Raw genomic sequence first — 18,497 nt, 5'->3', positions numbered from 1 at the left:
GACACAAATTTAAGGTTTTGGTCAAGAGATGCAGGGGGGATGTGGGAAGAAGTGTTTTGTAACGCAATGCCAAGAAAGTGGTGGAAACAGAGACCATCAATGATTTTGAAAGGAAATTGGATGGGCACTTGAGGGAAATAAACTTGCTAGACTATGGAGATAGAGCGGGGAAACATGACTTATTGATTGGATTGCTTTAGAGAGTCTGCATCGACTCAATGGCCAAATGGCTATCTGTGCTGTAAATGACTCTATGATATGCCCTGATCACATAAGTACGCTACATATGGTGTTCATGGTGACAGCTGTGCACTTTGGCTTCAAATTTCAACCAATCTGATTTTCCACTGGTTTAGATGTTAATCTGGTTTTAGCTGCTCCTAGTCCTCCTTTATTACACTGAGCAATTCATCTCCATACAAATAATTTAGGATCCATTAATAATAGAAAGGTTAATTTCTTTCACCTGCACGTATTTAATTAGAAATTTCTACTTGCAGTTGGCTTATTTTATGAAATAATTGAATAACAAAGTGCTGGGAGTTGGAAATTCTCAACATGATGGATCACTAATCTCAGTTATGGCAACAGAGGCTTTTCCACAGCAGATGGAGGAAAAATGGAGGGATGAATAAATCTGGACAACTTTTCCATATGCCTTGACATCTCTTTATTGAGTGGCATGGGTAGAAGCCAGAGAACATGTCACAATGCCTATCTTTTGGTTGCCTCTCTCTGTGCCTCAGACAGACAACCAGAAGAGGAATTAACAGTTATCTAAAAGCGGAAAAATTGTGCACATTCTTAAATGAAATAAAGGTAAATAAGAACTTTTAAATTACTTGAAAATATTTATTTAATGAATTATTCATTTTGTTCCAAAATATATACAATATAAATATGAGAAGATGTGCAGTAAATGATCATTCAAGAATAAGAAAACTGTGGAACACTTGTGAAATGTATGTTGTTAGTGACAGTATTTCCATGGAAAAGTTTCAAAACAATACATTCATCTTTGCAAGTAAAACGTTTCATCCATATAAACCAATGGAATGGGGATATAAATCATCACACTGAGTATGCTTTTAAAAGATTCCTTCCCCTAAAATATGAAAATTAAACCATATTTCTATGCCTGTGATGTCCTAATAGCCTTTTTTGTTACACATGAGTGCTTGGAGGTAAACCTTTGTCAGTCTAGAGCTAATGGGAAGTGTAATACATGGGTAAGCAATCAGTATCCTTTAGAAACAGTGGGTGAAACTTTTGGTTTGGTGGGGGGGTGGTGGTGGTGGCCGCCCAATATACACCCGGTGATTTACACTTTAATTGATTTCAATGGAACGGACAATTGGGTGATGTGTATAATTGACAGCTGACCCGTTACTACCTATTTTAACCCCCATTGAAGCTGATAGTTCTGTCCAATATAACACTGTTACTCAAGAAATATTGTGGTAGATATTCAGCTTGCTGCTCAGTTGTACAACTACCATTGTGGATCAGTTGTCTTTTTAGTGGGAATGAAAATTGATGGGTTACTCTAAAGGATGGTTGATTTCCAACAGCAGTTTTATACCCAGGTGAAAATTTATCTGCAATCTATTGACTTGTTTTGTTATCACAATTTTATCCTTGAATTGTGATTTAAATAATATCTTACATTTCAACTTTTAACAATGGTGTCAGACATTAAGGAATAACAATATGCTTCATCATTTACTTTTCTCACATTGAAACATGAAGGCTATTTTAAAGTCTTAGATATTGAATAGTTATCAACGGCAAGTCACTGTTTTAACGTTTGTCTGCAAGTGTTAAATCTTTTACTGATATGTGCTCTTTTTAGATTCTCTGTAAATTCATACAGCATCATTACTAAGGTACAACAGTTAATTGAAACGAAACCTCTCCAATAGAGTTAGTAAAGTGAAGTACACAGAGCAGTTCATTAACATGGCCCATGAAAGCGGTACGTCCATTTGCTCCTCCAGAATTAATATACATCAGTATTTCTGCAGCAGCATTGTTAATATCATACATATTGACTTCAAAAGCATGAATATACATTGGTGCTATGTAAACAGGTGATAAATTACAAATACTGATGCTTCCTTACTTTAACCAATACTAAATGAAAACAACTACAATTATACATTAATGCAAGAGTCTTCAGTAGGTTATAACCATCTGTAAATGGTGTGGCAGTATTCGATCGTCAAGTGCTACAGCAGCAAGCTTGCAGAAGATAAAGTTAGCAACAATCTATCAAAGTTACACTCTTCAATCTGTAAACTAAATACTTTATAAATGCATTGTTTATTCATGAAACACATCAGGTCTTATACTGACAAACAGTGAACCTGCATTGCCCAAAAACATTCTTTTTCAAAGTATCAGGTATAGTCATCAGCAATAATAACATTAATCTATTCTAAACCCTGGAACGGGACATCTATACAATTGTGGTTTTCCCACTTCTTGACATTACTTATTCAGCTAAATTCTCAAATTCATTGCTCTGTAGTACTTGACATGCCTTGTACACTGATTGATTCTCTGTCATAGTTTATGGGTTGAGAAATCTGTAATTCTTGCTGAGAGATCAGTTTGCTCTGTATGTACACGGTAAAATCTAGACAGTTACCTCTGTGAATAAGAGCCTCATTTACTTGATTAAATTGTTTCCAAAAGGCTTTAAAATATTTAAAGAATCAAATCGCAATGTGCACTGTTTAATTTTCCAGAGTCTCATTTCTCTGACAAAATAAACTTTGCTCTCAGCTGTTTCAAAAAACTTAGATTTCTCTTTGTTCAAGATGTAAGTGCAAAATTCCGCATGCCAGGTAGTTACGTGCCTATTATTTTGCTTGTGTATGGGTAGTAACAGTGGAGATGTTCACGACTAAATTATTCTATTAGACCAGTAATCAAAACTTTCATTCTTTAATACCTTATCCTGATCTACTGTTTTGAAAGGCTGCTCATATACAAGATCACAGAGGAAGACCCATCATCAGAACTGATCTTAAGCTTCTCACTGCCAATACTATATAATGGACCAAGCTCTCATTGTTGACTCCTTTTAAAACAAACCTAGCACAAAATAGTTTGGAATAACTTTAAATCATTTGCTCCCATTGATTTTTTTTTGATGATGTTTGTTTAACAAATGAATCCTGATGATATTATCAGAGCTATTGACTAAAGGGGTGACAATGTGATGGAGCTGAAATAAGATCAGTAGATACAAAGCCATTAATTTAGAGTGCTTCAGCAGTCACACTATTTTGACCATTTATATGTGAATTCATCTTCCTATTTTTGGATTCAGTAACTCATTCCAACTAATTGCATTTCTGGTGTATTCATACATAAGAACATACATACGAATTAGGAGCAGGAGTAGGCCACTCGGCCCTCCGAGCCTGCTCCGCCATTCAATAAGTTCATGGCTGAACTGATTACTCTATATTTCCACCTACTCCTGATAACCATTCCTCAACATTCAGAATCACCTGAAATAGAAGAAATATTTAAAATCAATGGTAACTATTTTAAGCTTATTTCCCAAAGCTGCTACTGGTAACGAAACCTTTCCTTTAGCAACGTTTTGGCAACGTTTTGGTCCTGTTCGCTGTTTGCAGATAAAAGCAGAAAGAATTTACAACAAAAAAAACTTTTGCTCATTGCCTGAAATTTTTCCTTTTCCCTCTTGTCCTCCCAGTTAGCTCTCCACACATCTCTGTGTTGTTTATCCTCCCTGAGCACAAGAATAGAACAATCCAGTCCATGGACACTGCCATTATATCCCATCAAAGTCACTTTTTGGCTGCTCACCAAGAGGTCCAGATCGCTAGCATGAGCAGTCTATACTCCCTCCCTCCCTCCCTCCCTCTCAGACCCATACTAGTTTGTCCAATGCCCATAGAGAATCCAGCCAAGTATGAAAAAATTCCCTAGCTACCTGTCTGAGGAAGCTTAAATTCATATGTTGGCAAAGGCTGCTATCTGATCTGATGTATCATTGGTAAAGAGTTCAATGTTATTGTGCTGTTACTTACAGGTCATCTTTGAACAAAAATACCCCCCAGAATTGGAAAAAGCATTTTACATTGAGGAAAGATTTGGGGCAGAAGCATGAATGTGGTCCAGTGACTTGCCATTAGGTAAGTAATTTGTATGAGTGAGCATGTGGCCATGATAGGCAGACTTGCCTTCGGCCAATCCTGATTTTCTTTTCCTGCAATGCAACATACAAAACCTGAAACAACTTTTAGAGATCAAGTAGATCATTTCAGCCAAACTTATTACAATGCAAAGAGATGACGCCCCAACCATAAAATAGGTGAAAACCCTTTTCTCAGTGGGTCTGGCAATGTAACAATCTACTACATTGGGGCAAGGATCAACCTCACATTTGACCAGGCGAGGCATATCAAAGCTGTCATAAATCCTGTGAAGAATGTACAAGAAAGCAATTTCAATCACTGTTTTAAAAAAGAGACTGATCACGTAAGTCCACCAGAGCCCACCATGCTTTTTTCCAGCATCCTCATATAGTTTGGTGTTGGTATCGGGGTGCTTCATATGATACTTCTTCTCTTTATCTTTTCTGTAGGCAACATGCATGACGACCATTAGAGAAGGCGTAGAGATGAAGATCAACTGCAAAGCCCACAGCCTGATGTGGGAGATGGGAAAGTAGTGATCAAAACACACGTTGGTGCACCCAGGCTGCTTGGTGTTACAATCAAAGTCTTTCTGGTCATCACCCCATACTTTCTCTGCTGCCACCACATAAACTAGCACCCGGAAGATGAAGACTACTGAAAGCCAGATCCGTCCAAATCCTGTAGAATATTTATTTACACCACTAAGGACGCCTTGTAGTGTTTTCCAGTCCATGGTATCTGGAGTTATCAAACTTCAATCTACAACAAAAAAAAAACTACTTAATGATTCATCTCTTTTGGATGTAATATAATAATGCCATTTCAAGCAATGCACTGCACATATATCTCCCATATGAATGCTATAAACTGAATTAGGGTCTGACCTAGAAAAATAGAATGAATGCTTCTACTCTCTTTAACAGGCTTCTGTTGAAATCTACTTCCCACTGCAGATTACTTCATTTGATCGATAGCACATTACATAATGAACATATAGTATATTATATTCTGTATATTACATGGTGCATAGTATTGCTTTGAAAAGAGAAGTGCTTCTTCCCACTGCTGATAAACCCACCACCATTTTTGTTGGGGTCCAGACAAAGGAGCACCTGGTTGGAAGCCTCACTGCAGTATTGAATCAGGATCCTATGTGGTCAATTGGATCCCAATGCCATTTTCACCCACCTTAGCTCAGTGCTGGATTCACTCATTACTACCTGGTGGTACTAGGCAGAAACAGTCAGATCGTTGGTATCTATTTGATGAGTTAAAGCATCTTTTATGAGTGTTTTCTATGCAGAAATTCTGCTTCTTGACGTTTCAACTACTCTATTACCACTTGCTTCCCCGAAGAATGCAACTGATATTGGTCATCCTATTAATGGGTGCAGGAAGAGGTGGAACTGCAGCATCAGCAGCAACTGGTGGAGGATCAAGGAGCAGTTCGTGACTCTGCAAGGAGTCCTGGAAGCAGCTTTTACCTTGCTAATAGGGTCTGCAGGCCCAGCCTGAGCCATTTGAATCTCAGTAAGGAGATTGTCCTTTGTCTGCGAAGCCAACTTGGAAATCTGCAGAATGCTACAGGAGGAGCAGAAGCCCACTATTATAGCTGGCAGTGCATTGCCCATGGCAGTTAACGTGACCATAGCCCTCCTGAATTTCTATGCATCAGGGTCATGTGGGGCTGCAGCTATGCATCTGACATCAGGCCACAGTGCACTCATGTATAAAACAAGTCACAGATGTGCTAAGGCTAATGAATTAATCCTGTTCCTCATAGACTTCAGAAGCCAGCCCAAGAGAAGGGTTGTTGGTTTTGCAGTCATCACAGGAATCCCACAAGCAAATTTTTGGTCTTCTCTGTTCAAACTATAATTTACTGTGGGACCTTCATAATGCTATTTATTGCAACAAAAACAACTTGCATTGATATAGCTCCCTTAACATAGTGAAACCTTCCAAGGTGCTTATCAGACAAGATTTGACACCAAACCACATAATAAGGTACCAGGACTGGTGACAAAAGGAGGAGAGAGCTGTGGAGAGGCAGGGAGATTTAGGGAGGGAATTCCAGAGCTTCAGGCCCAGAGAACTGAAGGTGAGGCCACCAATGGTGGAGCAAAGGATACTGAGGATTCAGAAAATGTTTTCCTTCCATTTCTTGGTTCCCCACACCAGCATCATGGGTTAAGAGTAGGCATTTGCCCTCATTATTTGGTGAAACTGATAATTCTGTTTTTTCTCATAAAGCATCATCCTTGATTGGGAGATCAGGCAAGACAGTATAATTTTTGAGGCTGTTTTCTTACTGCCCTGTGGAGAAGTTGCTGTACTGTACTTGCCAGCTCCCCATGATGGCACAGGCCTAAACTGGAACATTGCTATGTTGTATGCTGGTTTAGTATGCTGCCACCCTACTTCGTCTAGCTGATTAAGATACTACAGTCTAGGTTAGTTAGAACACTGATATTTATTATACTAGAACTATGTACACCTTCATAGTAGTCTGTGTGACTCCACCAAAAGCCACGTTACATCCAGCTTCAAGTCTCTGTCTCTCACATGATCTCTTACATCATCATGGTAGGAGGTATTCTTTGCATACTCTCAAGATTAACTCTTTCAGACCCTTATACTACAGCTACATGCAGGATTTTGGAAGAGAGCACGAGTTAGACCAACATGTTGCAGCATGAATAGACAACCAAACTGCGCTGCTTCATGATATTATTTTAGAAAATTGGAACACTACTGTAGTTTTTAATAGAATGACAAACAGTGATTCGATGATGCAGCAGCATTTGCCTCTGAGCAATTTATCATGCTTGTCACAAGAGCCACACAAAAAGTTGCATTAAATTTCATTCCAACACAGCCACATTTTTATCTACGCAATGTTGTGCATCAATATGAAAATTTGGCATTTGATAAGTATTGATATGTCATATTATGTGTAAGTGTGTTATAAGCTAAATATTTGTATAACAAAATTCCTTAAGCATACAGTCTAATGGTTTCACACTAGTTAAGGATTGTGTTTACATTTTAGTTACAGTTTGCTCAGAGTGAGGAAGTCACTGTTTGGGACTTATTGGTGAGCTGTTGAGAAGATCAGCATTTGTTTACATGATTTGTAAGAGTGCCTTAAATTGGTCAATGCCTCATACATCAAACTGGAATGACTGCTAACAAATCAGTAAGTTTGCCGGCAGCTCACTGATTGACAGCATACTCCAATGAGTGAAATGTTTATGGTGCGCCAAGGGTTAAATCAAAGGGGCATTTCAGGTTGCAAGCAGCTCCTATTTATATGATGGAACCTAGTTCTTACGCTGAGTCAGGTTTTATCATTTCATCACTACAGGAAAAACACATTTCAAGATAAATGTTTCCCACTTACTAAGAGCTGACGTTGATTGCTGTGGAGAGATTTGCTAAAAGATTTCTGTCGCCATTCCACCTCACACTGCTCAGTTATATTGGCTAAAATGCACAGGGAAACTGAAAATGTCATCATAAAATATATTTTACTTAAGATAGTTGATAAAATTACCAGTTATAGGCACCAATTACAGAGTGGAAGTGTGTCTCACTTTGGAAAAAGCCCATAAAATTACAACCCAATGCTCACTCAACATTTGACATCCACTGTTGTATAAGGGAGGTCACTGACACCCTGTATGCACAGAGAGGGGAATACATTGCAATCTCTCTTTTGAGAGAGAAGCAGGCAGAATACCCATGAGATGTCGCCAGAATAGTGGGTTCCCCATGGTGCAGGGTACCATTGACTGCACATGTCACTTTGTGGGCGCCATATGTAAATTGAAAGATGTCTTTCTTTGGGCCTCCTTATCTCGAGAGACAATGGATACGCGCCTGGAGGTGGTCAGTGGTTTGTGAAGCAGCGCCTGGAGTGGCTATAAAGGCCAATTCTGGAGTGACAGGCTCTTCCACAGGTGCTGCAGAGAAATTTGTTTGTTGGAATGTAAATTGAATGTAAATTGAAAGATGTACTGCCACCACAAAGGGCTTCACTCCCTCATTATGCAGCTGGTATGTGACCATGCTCAGCACAACATGCCCGTTATCCTGGCAGCAGTCATGATGCCTTTGTTCTACGCCAGTCTGCTGTAACATCAGCATTTGAGCTACCAGTAAAAGCAAAGGGTAAATACTGGATGACAAGGGCTATTCACTGATCACATGGTGCATGACTCTGCTGTATAACCCATGCATATGTGGGCATCATGCATGTAATGAGCTATGCTGCCACATGAAATATCATTGAGGAGATCATTGGGGTGCTCAAACGATGATTCTACTACTGTGCAAAGCCGTGCACAAGGTTGGCACCAGACTGCTCCATGCTCCTTGACAGTTACCATGGGTCTTCTGGCAGGCCTGCCAATGCATAAAGCATTTCTATGTGCATACCCATCAGCCTTTTTCTGTATGCTGCCCCATCAAAGTTCTGGACAGCTCCGGAGGAACACTGTAGTACTCAGCAGAGCATTTGCCATGATTTGTCTTGGTCTGCTGTATCCTGCACAACCTCGCCATCATGAGGGCACAGCCCTTTGCCATCAGGTGTCTGGTGAGCAGCTGAGGAGGAGGAGGAAGAGGAGGATGAGAAGGGTGGAGCCAAACAACACATCTCCTTTCTGGTTGTGCTGTCCGTGATCGGCTCATCTGACTGCAGTACCACTAAATCCAAACGCAATAATAAAAAAAAATAATTCCGCATTCAACAACAGTCCCACACCTTACATTCCCTCTGTTACTGACCATCACAGCGTCCCCTTGGTCACATGCTGAAATGAAAGCCACCATGAAACAAAGATTCCAAACAAAGTTTACCAATCAAACCATCCAATATTGCATACAAAAGTCAACTAATTATCCTCGTGCATTCCCTTGGTACCTTTCTTCCATGTGCTTTTGCCTTGCCCTAGTTCTCCTATGCAGTGCTACCCCACTTACTGCAGCCTGGCTGATGGAAGGCTGCTGACTTTGAATAGAGGAGATTGCAGATGGCCTTGCAGGGTGACTTCATGCAGCTGTGGCTCCAGAAGGCCTGGCTTTGGACTGCATCTCCTTGGCATGGATGGCAGCAAGTCTGGACTACCTGGCTGACAGGCAATAACAAGGGCACTAATGGAGTGGCAGTTGTGAGAGAACGAATGCTGTCATCCTGAGAGAGGACAGGAGGTTCGTGCTCCACGCGTCACTACCACTCTCCCATGGTGGTGCCTCAGTAATCCTAGCAATGTATTGGAGATCAGATTGCTGGACTGCTGTGACACCTTTGAACATTGGTATTCACAGCCATGATGGCAGCAGACTGAGCACTCATGGCAGCATGCTGACCGAGCATGCATTCAGTCTGAGCGTCCACTGCAGCACTCAGACATTGGGTAGCTGTTTCTAGTGCAGAATGGAAGTTGTAACATCAGCCATCAGATGTTGCATCATGGCTGGGTCCACAATTGTGGTAATGGAGCTGGCTATTGGAAAAGATGGGCTCCAAGCTCTGCGTATAGCCATGCACAAGGTTGGCACCGGACTGCTCCATGCTCCTTGACAGTTACCATGGGTCTTCTGGCCGGTCTGCCAATGCATGAAGCATTTCGATGTGCATACCCATCAGCTTTTTCCTGTATGCTGCCCCATCAAATTTCTCATCTGAGTCTCCTGGAGCAGAACTCCTGTGCAACCTCACCCTCTGGCGAACTGGCATCTGTGCTACTCCTTCCCCTTGCCCTGGCTGCAGCCCATTTATACCCTGAGTCTCACCATGTGCAGATTCTGCCTCTAAGCTAGCCTCTACAGTCAGTGCAGTGTCAGTATCTGAGCTGGTGATTGCAAGTGTGAGAGCGAGTGACAGTGTTTCTTCTTCATCACTGTTTTCCTGCTCCTTAAACTGTTTCTCTTCCACCATGGCCTGGCTAGGTGGCAGTTCCTGTGTATCTGAAAGGCGAAAAGCACAAGGGTGCGGTTGCGGTAAGGTGTGTGGAAGAAACCAAGAGAGGCTTACACCATTAGCAGCTTGCAGTTCAGAAGTGACTGTGGATTGAGGGGAAAGTGTGATGTGAGAAAGATGATCAGTTCTGAGCATACTGTCACCTTTGATGCTTTCAGCCCCATCGCTGGCCACAGCGCCAGCCATGCCCATTCCAATGATGGTGAGCATTGCCTCCTCCATGGGATTGAGGGCATGCAGCTGTGCCTGTCCCCAGCTGGTTAGTTCCTGCTTCTTGTGGTTGTGTACCGCCTTGTCATACAAGAGAGATGACAGTGTGGTGCAAGGTGTTTGGGATGTGGCTGTCATGGTTGAATAACTGGCAGTGTGTGCAGGCTGTGAAATGTGGCTATGAGGCTTGCAACAGTGTGAAATGTGTGAGAGTGAGGTGAAGCTATGTATGTAAGGTTTAAATCATGATTGATAGAGATTGTTGGTAGCAAACTATTTACAGAACCTTCCTCAAGGTGTTACAGTTGCAGAGATATACTGGCTTTGAGTCACATGACTACATCCTGGTACTTAGCTCATTAGCGTACTGAGATCTTAAAGGGACATCACTCTTAAAAGCAATCATACAACAGACTGCAATGCCTTATCTGCTCATACTGCCTTTGCAGTGTCCATCTGGAGGGCCTCCTGGTCCCCTGTAGATAGAGGATCTCCTGTCCACTATTTTATTATGTCTGTCTCGATTAATGCAAACAAAGTTGAAGGGCAGTAGTGGAAGGAGGAGAGCGGGTTACCACCGGGACCATGGTTCTCGTCAAGAAATTCTTCATTTGTATTAATCTAGAAAGAGTTAATACAACATCCATCTCCTGCACTAAGGCTTCCAGTGCTGCGTTGGAGAACCTTGGAGCTCACACCCTCCCCATTGCACCATCGTCACTCTTCTTGCAAGTCAGACACCCTTCTCCAGCCACTTCTAGCACCTGCTCCAGTAAAAATGCATCTCTCCTTTAAGAAGTGCAGACTGGCTTTAAGTAGTTCGGTCTAGCTTGAACTCATGCTAATCTCTCAAGATGTTGTGTTCCCTGCTCAGGCATGCAGCCACTCAACAACATGCTTAGAAATCTTTTAAGTGAGCTGGAAACATGAAATTCGCATGTTGCCTGCATTAGAAGCAACAGGTGTGGGTTAATCATGCATTACAATTCCCGTGCCTGTTTTTGGGCCTTATCGAATTTTGCAGGCATTCTTCGTAAATGTAATTGTGATGCACTATCCCTCCACCTTCTCCTTCACATCTCTGCAGCCTTCAACATGGCCAAATGTGCCATCCTCCTTCAATGCTTCGTCCCTGTTGTCAATGGAATGGATCTTGATTGGTTCCACTCTTACCTTTAAGATCGTAGCTGGAGCATCTCCCCCCAACCCCAAAACTGCCAACTCTAGAGTCTCCCAAGGATTTGTTTTTGGGCACTTCTTCCTCAAGCTACCCCTTGCAACATCATCCGCAGACATGGGGTTAGCTTCCATGTGAACACCGATGACACCATCTTTCTCGCCATCTCATCTGCCTCTTTTACATTGCTTGTCCAACATCTAGATTTGAATGAGTATTAACTTGCTCCAGCCAGTCAAGGAAAGAGTGACGTCATCATCTTTTAACCTTGCCCCATACTTTGTTCATTTGCCACTGATCCGTCCCTCTCCTGAGCCAAAGTTTCAGGCTGAACGAGACTGTTTGAAATCTTGGTACCATGCTCAATCTTGAACTACTTCCATCTCCATAAAATTGTGTGCTTCTGCCTCTACATCCGTCCAAATGCATTGAATGCTCTCCTTTTTGGTATTTCATCTTCTATAAGTTTCAGTTAATTCAAGAGTCTGCTGCCATACCTCATCCTGCACCAAATCCTGCTCAAACACCATCCCAAAGTTCCAACCTATATTACCTCCCAGTTCCGTAATGCCTCAGATTTAACATTTATCTCCTTGTTTTTAAATCCCACAATAGCATCACCCCTCCCTCACACTCTCTGGTCAGAATTTTACACATACCTCGGGAGTGGGCTGGGAGGATGGGGGTGGTGGGGGCCACTGTTCCTGTTGCCTACCCCTCCGGTTGCTATTTTACCAATGGTGAGGGAGGTGGCAAATGGTCAGCCCGCCCCAATTGAGGCCCTTTAGTGGCCAATTAATTGCCAATAAGGGCGTCCTCCTGCCGCCACTGGTATTTTACGGGTAACGGACAGGGATTTCAGCACCTGAGGAGGCTGCCCAGTTAAAGCTGGCATCCTCTTTGTGGGCTGGGGAGGCCCTCTTCATCAGGTACCCTGTGCCCCATGGAGGGCCTCACTAGCATCATGGGCCACCTCTGCAAAAACTATCCCTCCTCTGCTCTCCGACTCCCACCCCCCACGCCGGAGTCCAGCCGATTGTCCCTGGTGAGGCTCAAACCCCACTTATCTTCCTGAAGGGCAACATCCATTGTCCTCTTCTTGCTGGATACAGTCCCAGCCATAGCCAACGCTCCCGGAGCTGAGACTTCCTGTTTCAGAGGGGTAGAAGTCCCGACCGAGGCCAATTAGGTTTCTGAACCATGCAAAATTGCTGCGTTGCTCCCAGGCCCGGCGGAGGCGGGCTGTCCCCCAACATTTAAGCTGGTGGGCAGGGGCACTGCCTCAACATAAAATTCCGGCCTTCTGACTCCAGCATTTTTTGCATGTTTCCTTCATTTTGGCCTGCTATTAGTGACTTTGCCTTCAGCTGCCTATGTCCCAGGCTCTGGATTTCTTTTCCTAAATCCCTCCAGCTCTCCACCTCCAGTAACCTATGTAGATCTGCAAAGTTAGGATGATGGGTGAGCGGAACTGAGTGTAGGATGAATTGAAGTTTATGTAAGTTCGAAGAAGGGAATCTGGCAAGGATAGCATTGGAGTAATCCAGCTACATGATCCTCCGTCCCCCCGCATCCCTCCTTTCTCCTGACTCAGGCAGCTCGTGTATCGCCATTCCCATCAGCTCACTATTGGCAGCTGTGCCTTCAGCCATCGAGGCTCAGTATCTGGAACTTCCTCCCTAAACCTCTCCACCTTTCTATTATGAACCAAGCTTCTGGTCACCCCTTCTTTGATTTGCCAATCATTTTAATTCATGGCTCTGTGAAACACTGTTGAACACTTTACTGTGCTAAAGTTGCAATGCCTGCTAATAGCTTCTGGTCAACCTCATTTGATATTGATTTTTTGTTTTTATCTTACAGAGACACTTTCAATACTGTAACATAACATAAGCAGTGCAGAGAGATTTCCGGTGCTGATGGACAAGAACATAAATGGCAATGCTGAACTGCACAGGATGTTATGCCTTGGATATGTAGCTCAGCCATGCAGTGTTTGCATTGCTGGTCTGTACAGGCCTTCATGCAACATTGGACAAGATGTGTGGCCAGAAACTTAAAATTGTACACGTGACTTGGAGGGAAATTAGCATGCACCATCTATTGTTCCCTTGTTGAAAATGCCCTCCCCCAACCTAATAAATATGAGGGGCATTCGATACCAGTGGCACTCTCTGAACATTGCTGCATAACTTCAGTAGAAAAGGTTTGACAATATGAATAAAAGTAAGCATTCAATAGGGCGGCACAGTGGTGCAGTGGTTAGCACCGCAGCCTAACAGCTCCAGCGACCTGGGTTCAAATCTGGGTACTGCCTGTGTGGAGTTTGCAAGTTCTCCCTGTGTCTGCGTGGGTTTCCTCCGGGTGCTCCGGTTTCCTCCCACATGCCAAAGACTTGCAGGGTGATAGGTTAATTGGCCATTATAAATTGCCCCTAGTATAGGTAGGTGGTAGGGAAATATAGGAACAGGTGGGGATGTGGTAGGAATATGGAATTAGGGTAGGATTAGTATAAGTGGGTGGTTGATGGTCGGCACAGACTCGGTGGGCCGAAGGGCCTGTTTCAGTGCTGTATCTCTAAAAAAAAAAAATATTTGTAAGAAAGATGAATCTAGTTAAAAACTACATGTAGAATTAGGTCGATGTGCAGAGACATCAATTTTCTGTTATTATGGAGCAGATCTTTCTTTTTGACTCCTGTATGAAATCAGTGTTTCCTTTTAAATGCCAAAGTATAGATTTCACATAAACTTCCAATCAGAGGACAATCAGTAATCTTAACATATGGCCAATACAGTAGCAGAGATAATCCTTCACCCGAAAGTGAGAACCCTAGGAATGTTATATAGAATTAATAATGCCTTTCTATGCTCTAAAATAAACTTCCTACTCATCACTATTTTAGTGATGCCACATATCTGTATACATTTCTTTTGAGGATTATAGCTTGACTTCAATCACTGATACTTGAGACAAATAGGTTTGTATTGTGATACACTTCTTACCAGAATTGAAGGTACCCTTTAGTTTAAGGATCACTTTACGCTCCAAGTCTTTTCCTGGAAGAAAGTAGAAGACAAATATACAGTTAAATTATTTTGAACACTCACATTGTGCGGGAATATCACATATCCCAAATGCAGTTTTACTAACTGCTCTACTTCATATGGAAGAACGTGTAGTTTTGTGAACAAGAAATATTGTTGAGTTCAACAGCTCTTATTTTAGTGATTTTAATTACAGTGTGAATTCAAACATTGTAAAATATGCTTCCAAAATAAGGTTGCAATATTCTTTCCATTCATTTAACAGTTAACTCTCAGCTTTTATGAAATGGATCGATGAGTATTTTTTTTTGCTGCTTTTCATTCTCAAGATAAAATGAAGGACTCACCAGTTAATAAATGCTTTCAGGTTTTATATCCACAGGCACAAACACAGGAAGAGAGAGAACTGAAAGTCCCAAAGCACAGGAAAGTGAAGTGAACTCGCTCCTAAATTGTGAAGTACAACACCGTGTGAAGCAGTCTGATGCTGTCTGACACTCCTCAGGTTTCTTGTTTTCTTTTTGTGTTCGTTTACACTGGGTGGGGCACTCATAAGCAATTCAGCTGCCCTTAAAGGGCCAGTGTCCCTATCAGCATTTTTTTTTAAAGATAACTTTAACATTGTTGTGATAAGAAATAAGTCTGCCTTTGATTTAACTGGGCACCCTCCCAACTTTTGAGATTAATACCTAAACATTGGTGCGGCATTAGTACCTGTTTTTTAGTAATTCACACCCTGATTAGTTAATCTGCAACAATTTTGGCATGCTGAATTCTTTCAGATGCACATTGAAATGTCATCTTTTCCCTATCTTGGAAAATTTTTTCAGGTCAGGACTGAATTTTCAATATAATTTGATATTTTTATTAGTCGTTCCACTTGTTAGCTCCTCTAAGGCAGTGGATGTGGTAATGTGGGGGTGGATAAAGAGAGGCGTGTCTGCCCAGTCATCATGGTGTTGTTTTGGCAAATAACTCCAGCACTTCTTCTCCGTGCAAATATTGCAAATATCAAGCTCTGGTAGTGATTGGAGGAGAATGCATTATGTGTCCCAACCCCACTCTTCAACTAACCTCCCTCCACTTCCGATCACAATCACACTCCTTAGACTAACCTTCTCCAATCCCAATTCCATTTTTCAACTAACTTTCCCAGATCCCAATTCCACTTCTCAGACTAGCCCTTTGTTCCTCGTTCAGATTCCAATCCTTCGACTAACCCTTCCTTCTGGATCCCGATCCCAATTCCACTCCTGAGTCTCATCCTTCCAGATTCTGATCCCATTCCTCAGCTTAACACGGGCTGCTCCCAATCTCACTAACACCCCACAATCTGATCCCACTCCTGAGAATAACCCCCCACACCAGAACTCAATCCCACACCTCAGAAGAACACCCCAATCCCAATTCCATTCCTCAGAATAACCCCCGATCCCATTCATCAAATTAAACCCCTGCCCCAATCCCATTCCTCAGACTAACCTCCTCACGCCCTTGATCCCAATCCCATTCCTCATACCAACTTCCCCGATCCCGATCTCACTCCACAGATTAACACCACAGATCTGGATTCCATTCTTCAGAGTAACCCCACAGGGCAGCACAGTGGCGCAGTGGTTAATACCGCAGCCTCACAGTTCCAGGGACCTGGGTTCAATTCTGGGTTCAATTCCGCCTGTGCGGAGTTTGCAAGTTCTCCCTGTGACAGCATGGGTTTTCGCCGGATGCTTCGGTTTCCTCCCACTGCCAAAGACTTGCAGGTCATAGGTAAATTGGCCATTGTAAATTGCCCCTAGTGGTGGTAGGGAATATGGGATTACTGTGGGGTTAGTATAAATGGGAGGTTCTTGGTCGGCACAGACTCAGTGGGCCAAAGGGCCTGTTTCAGTGCTGTATCTCTAAATAAATAAATCCCAGTCTCACCCCTCAGATTAACCACCCTGGATCCTGATTTCTGTTTCTACGACCCTTAGAGGCACTGAGATCCAGACACCCACCATTTTCTTGGTGAAAAACCTTTTCCTCATCTCCCCTCTAGTCCTTCTACCAACCACTTTAACTCTATGCCCCCTGGTCACTGTCCTCTCTGCTAAGGTAAATGGGCCCTTCCCATCCACTCTATCTAGGCCCCTCACAATTTTGTACATCTCAATCAAATCTCTCCTCAGCCTTCCCTGTTCCAAGGAGAACAACCCCAGCCTATACAGTCTTTCCTCATAGCTGCATTTTCCAGTCCCTGCAACATCCTCGTAAATCTCCTCTGTACACTCTCTAGTGCAATTACATTCATTCTGTATTGAGGTGATCAGAACTACACACAGTACTCAAGTTGTGGCCTAATTTTTTATATAGTTCCAGCAGAACCTCCCTACTCTTATATTCTATGCCATGGCTCATAAAGGAAAGGATTTCACATGCCTTCTTAACCACCGTATTGACCTGTCCTGCTTGCTTCAGGGGCATCTGTAGACACTCCAAAGTTCTTTACTTCCTCTACACCTCTCAGTATCCTCCCATTTATTGTGTATTCCTTTGCCTTGTTTGACCTCCCCAAGTGCATCACCTCACACTTCTCTGGGTTAAATTCTATTTGCCACTTTTCTGCCCACCTGATCAGTCCATTGATATTTTCCTGCAGTCTACAGCTATCCTCTTCGCTATCAACCACAAGGACAATTTTTGTGTCATCTGCAAACGTCAGGATCATTCCCCCTACATTTACGTCCAAATTGTTAATATATATCACCAAAAGCAGGGGACCTAGTAATGATCCCTGCAGAACCCCACTGGAAACAGCCTTCCAATGGCAAAAACACCCACCAACAATTACCCTTGGTTTCCCGCCACTGAGTAAATTTTGTATCCGGCTTGCTACATTCCCTTTAATCCCACGGGCTTTTTTTTTAACCAGTCTGCCATGTGGGAACTTGTCAAAAGCCTTGCTAAAATCCATGTAGACCACATCAACTGCACTACTCTCATCAATCCTCCTTATTACTTCCTCAAAAGATTTTTGCTAGCCAAGAGCATTATAATAACCTAAGAAACAGGAATAGAAGTAGACCCATCAAGCCTACTCCGCCATGCAATAAGATCATGACTGATCTACCTCAACTTCACTTTCCCGCCCTATCCCCATATCCTTTGATTCCCCAAAAATCTATCAATCCCATTCTTGAATATATGACTGAGCATCCACACCCCTCTGGGGTAGAAAATTCCAAAGATTCACAACCTTCTGAGTGAAGAAATGTCTCCTCATCGCAGTCCTAAATGATTGAACCCTTATCCTGAGTCTATAATCCTAGTTCTAGATGCTCTAGCCACAGGAAACAACCTTTCAGCATCTACCCCATCAAGCTCTCTAAGAATTTTATACATTTCAATTAAATCACTTTGTATTCTTTTAAACTCCAAAGAATATAGAGCCATTATAATCAATCTCTCTCATAGGACAACCCTCTCATCCCAGCAATTAGTTTAGTGAACCTTCATTGCACCCGCTCTAATGCAAATATATCCCTCCTAAATACTCAGTACTCCAGGTCTGGTCTCAACAAAGTTCTGTATAATTGCAGAAAGGATTCCTTACTTCTATACTCCAACCCCCTTGTATTAAAGATTAACATCCCATTTCCCTTCCGAATTGCTTACTGTACAAATATGCTAAGGGATATGGAGTCAGGGACGTTGGATGGAGTTGGTGTACAGATTCGCCATTATCTTATTGAATGGTGGAGCATGTTCAAGGGGCCGAATGGCCTACTCCTGTTCCTATGGGCTGGAAATTCGTTTGCCCTGATTTTTGGGTGCAGGGGTCATGATTTGTGACATACCCTGTGCCCAGTCATTTAAGGTAGGCAACATACAAAATTTGTGTACTCACCTCATCTGAACGA

General features: G+C 42.5%; 2 protein-coding genes across 4 annotated transcripts in view; both read right to left on the bottom strand.

Moving 5' to 3' along the window:
* The window catches only part of LOC137347108 (gap junction beta-4 protein-like), a 58,219-nt gene extending 43,248 nt beyond the window's left edge, over positions 1 to 14,971 (bottom strand). The window contains exons 1-2 of the mRNA XM_068011200.1: positions 14,946 to 14,971; positions 14,557 to 14,610 (exon numbers count right to left, since the gene is read on the bottom strand). The gene's annotated coding sequence lies outside the window, so the exon portion shown is untranslated. The remainder of the gene's footprint in view (positions 1 to 14,556; positions 14,611 to 14,945) is intronic.
* Positions 882 to 14,980, bottom strand: LOC137347107 (gap junction beta-3 protein-like). Of its 3 annotated transcripts, none has more exons than XM_068011198.1 (4): positions 14,946 to 14,980; positions 14,557 to 14,610; positions 7,582 to 7,682; positions 882 to 4,937 (listed from the first exon to the last, which is right to left on the bottom strand). In XM_068011198.1, exon 4 carries the CDS (start codon positions 4,909 to 4,911, stop codon positions 4,114 to 4,116), a length of 798 nt encoding a protein of 265 aa, XP_067867299.1. In that variant the 5' UTR covers positions 4,912 to 4,937; positions 7,582 to 7,682; positions 14,557 to 14,610; positions 14,946 to 14,980; the 3' UTR covers positions 882 to 4,113. The 3 variants fall into 3 exon arrangements, with proteins under 3 accessions (XP_067867299.1, XP_067867298.1, XP_067867296.1); XM_068011197.1 differs by having other exon boundaries at positions 7,582 to 7,664; XM_068011195.1 differs by lacking the exon at positions 7,582 to 7,682.
* Positions 14,981 to 18,497: the final 3,517 nt, after the last annotated feature.

Source organism: Heterodontus francisci, chromosome 31 (genome assembly GCF_036365525.1).
Source record: "Heterodontus francisci isolate sHetFra1 chromosome 31, sHetFra1.hap1, whole genome shotgun sequence".
NCBI lineage: Eukaryota > Metazoa > Chordata > Chondrichthyes > Heterodontiformes > Heterodontidae > Heterodontus > Heterodontus francisci.
Note: the sequence above shows the minus strand (reverse complement) of the source record. Positions and strands in the feature narration are given on the sequence as shown.

What these genes read in the sequence shown, in the direction of transcription:
- LOC137347107 (XM_068011198.1), bottom strand. Translation starts at nt 4,911, where the DNA reads ATGGACTGGAAAACACTACAAGGCGTCCTTAGTGGTGTAAATAAATAT.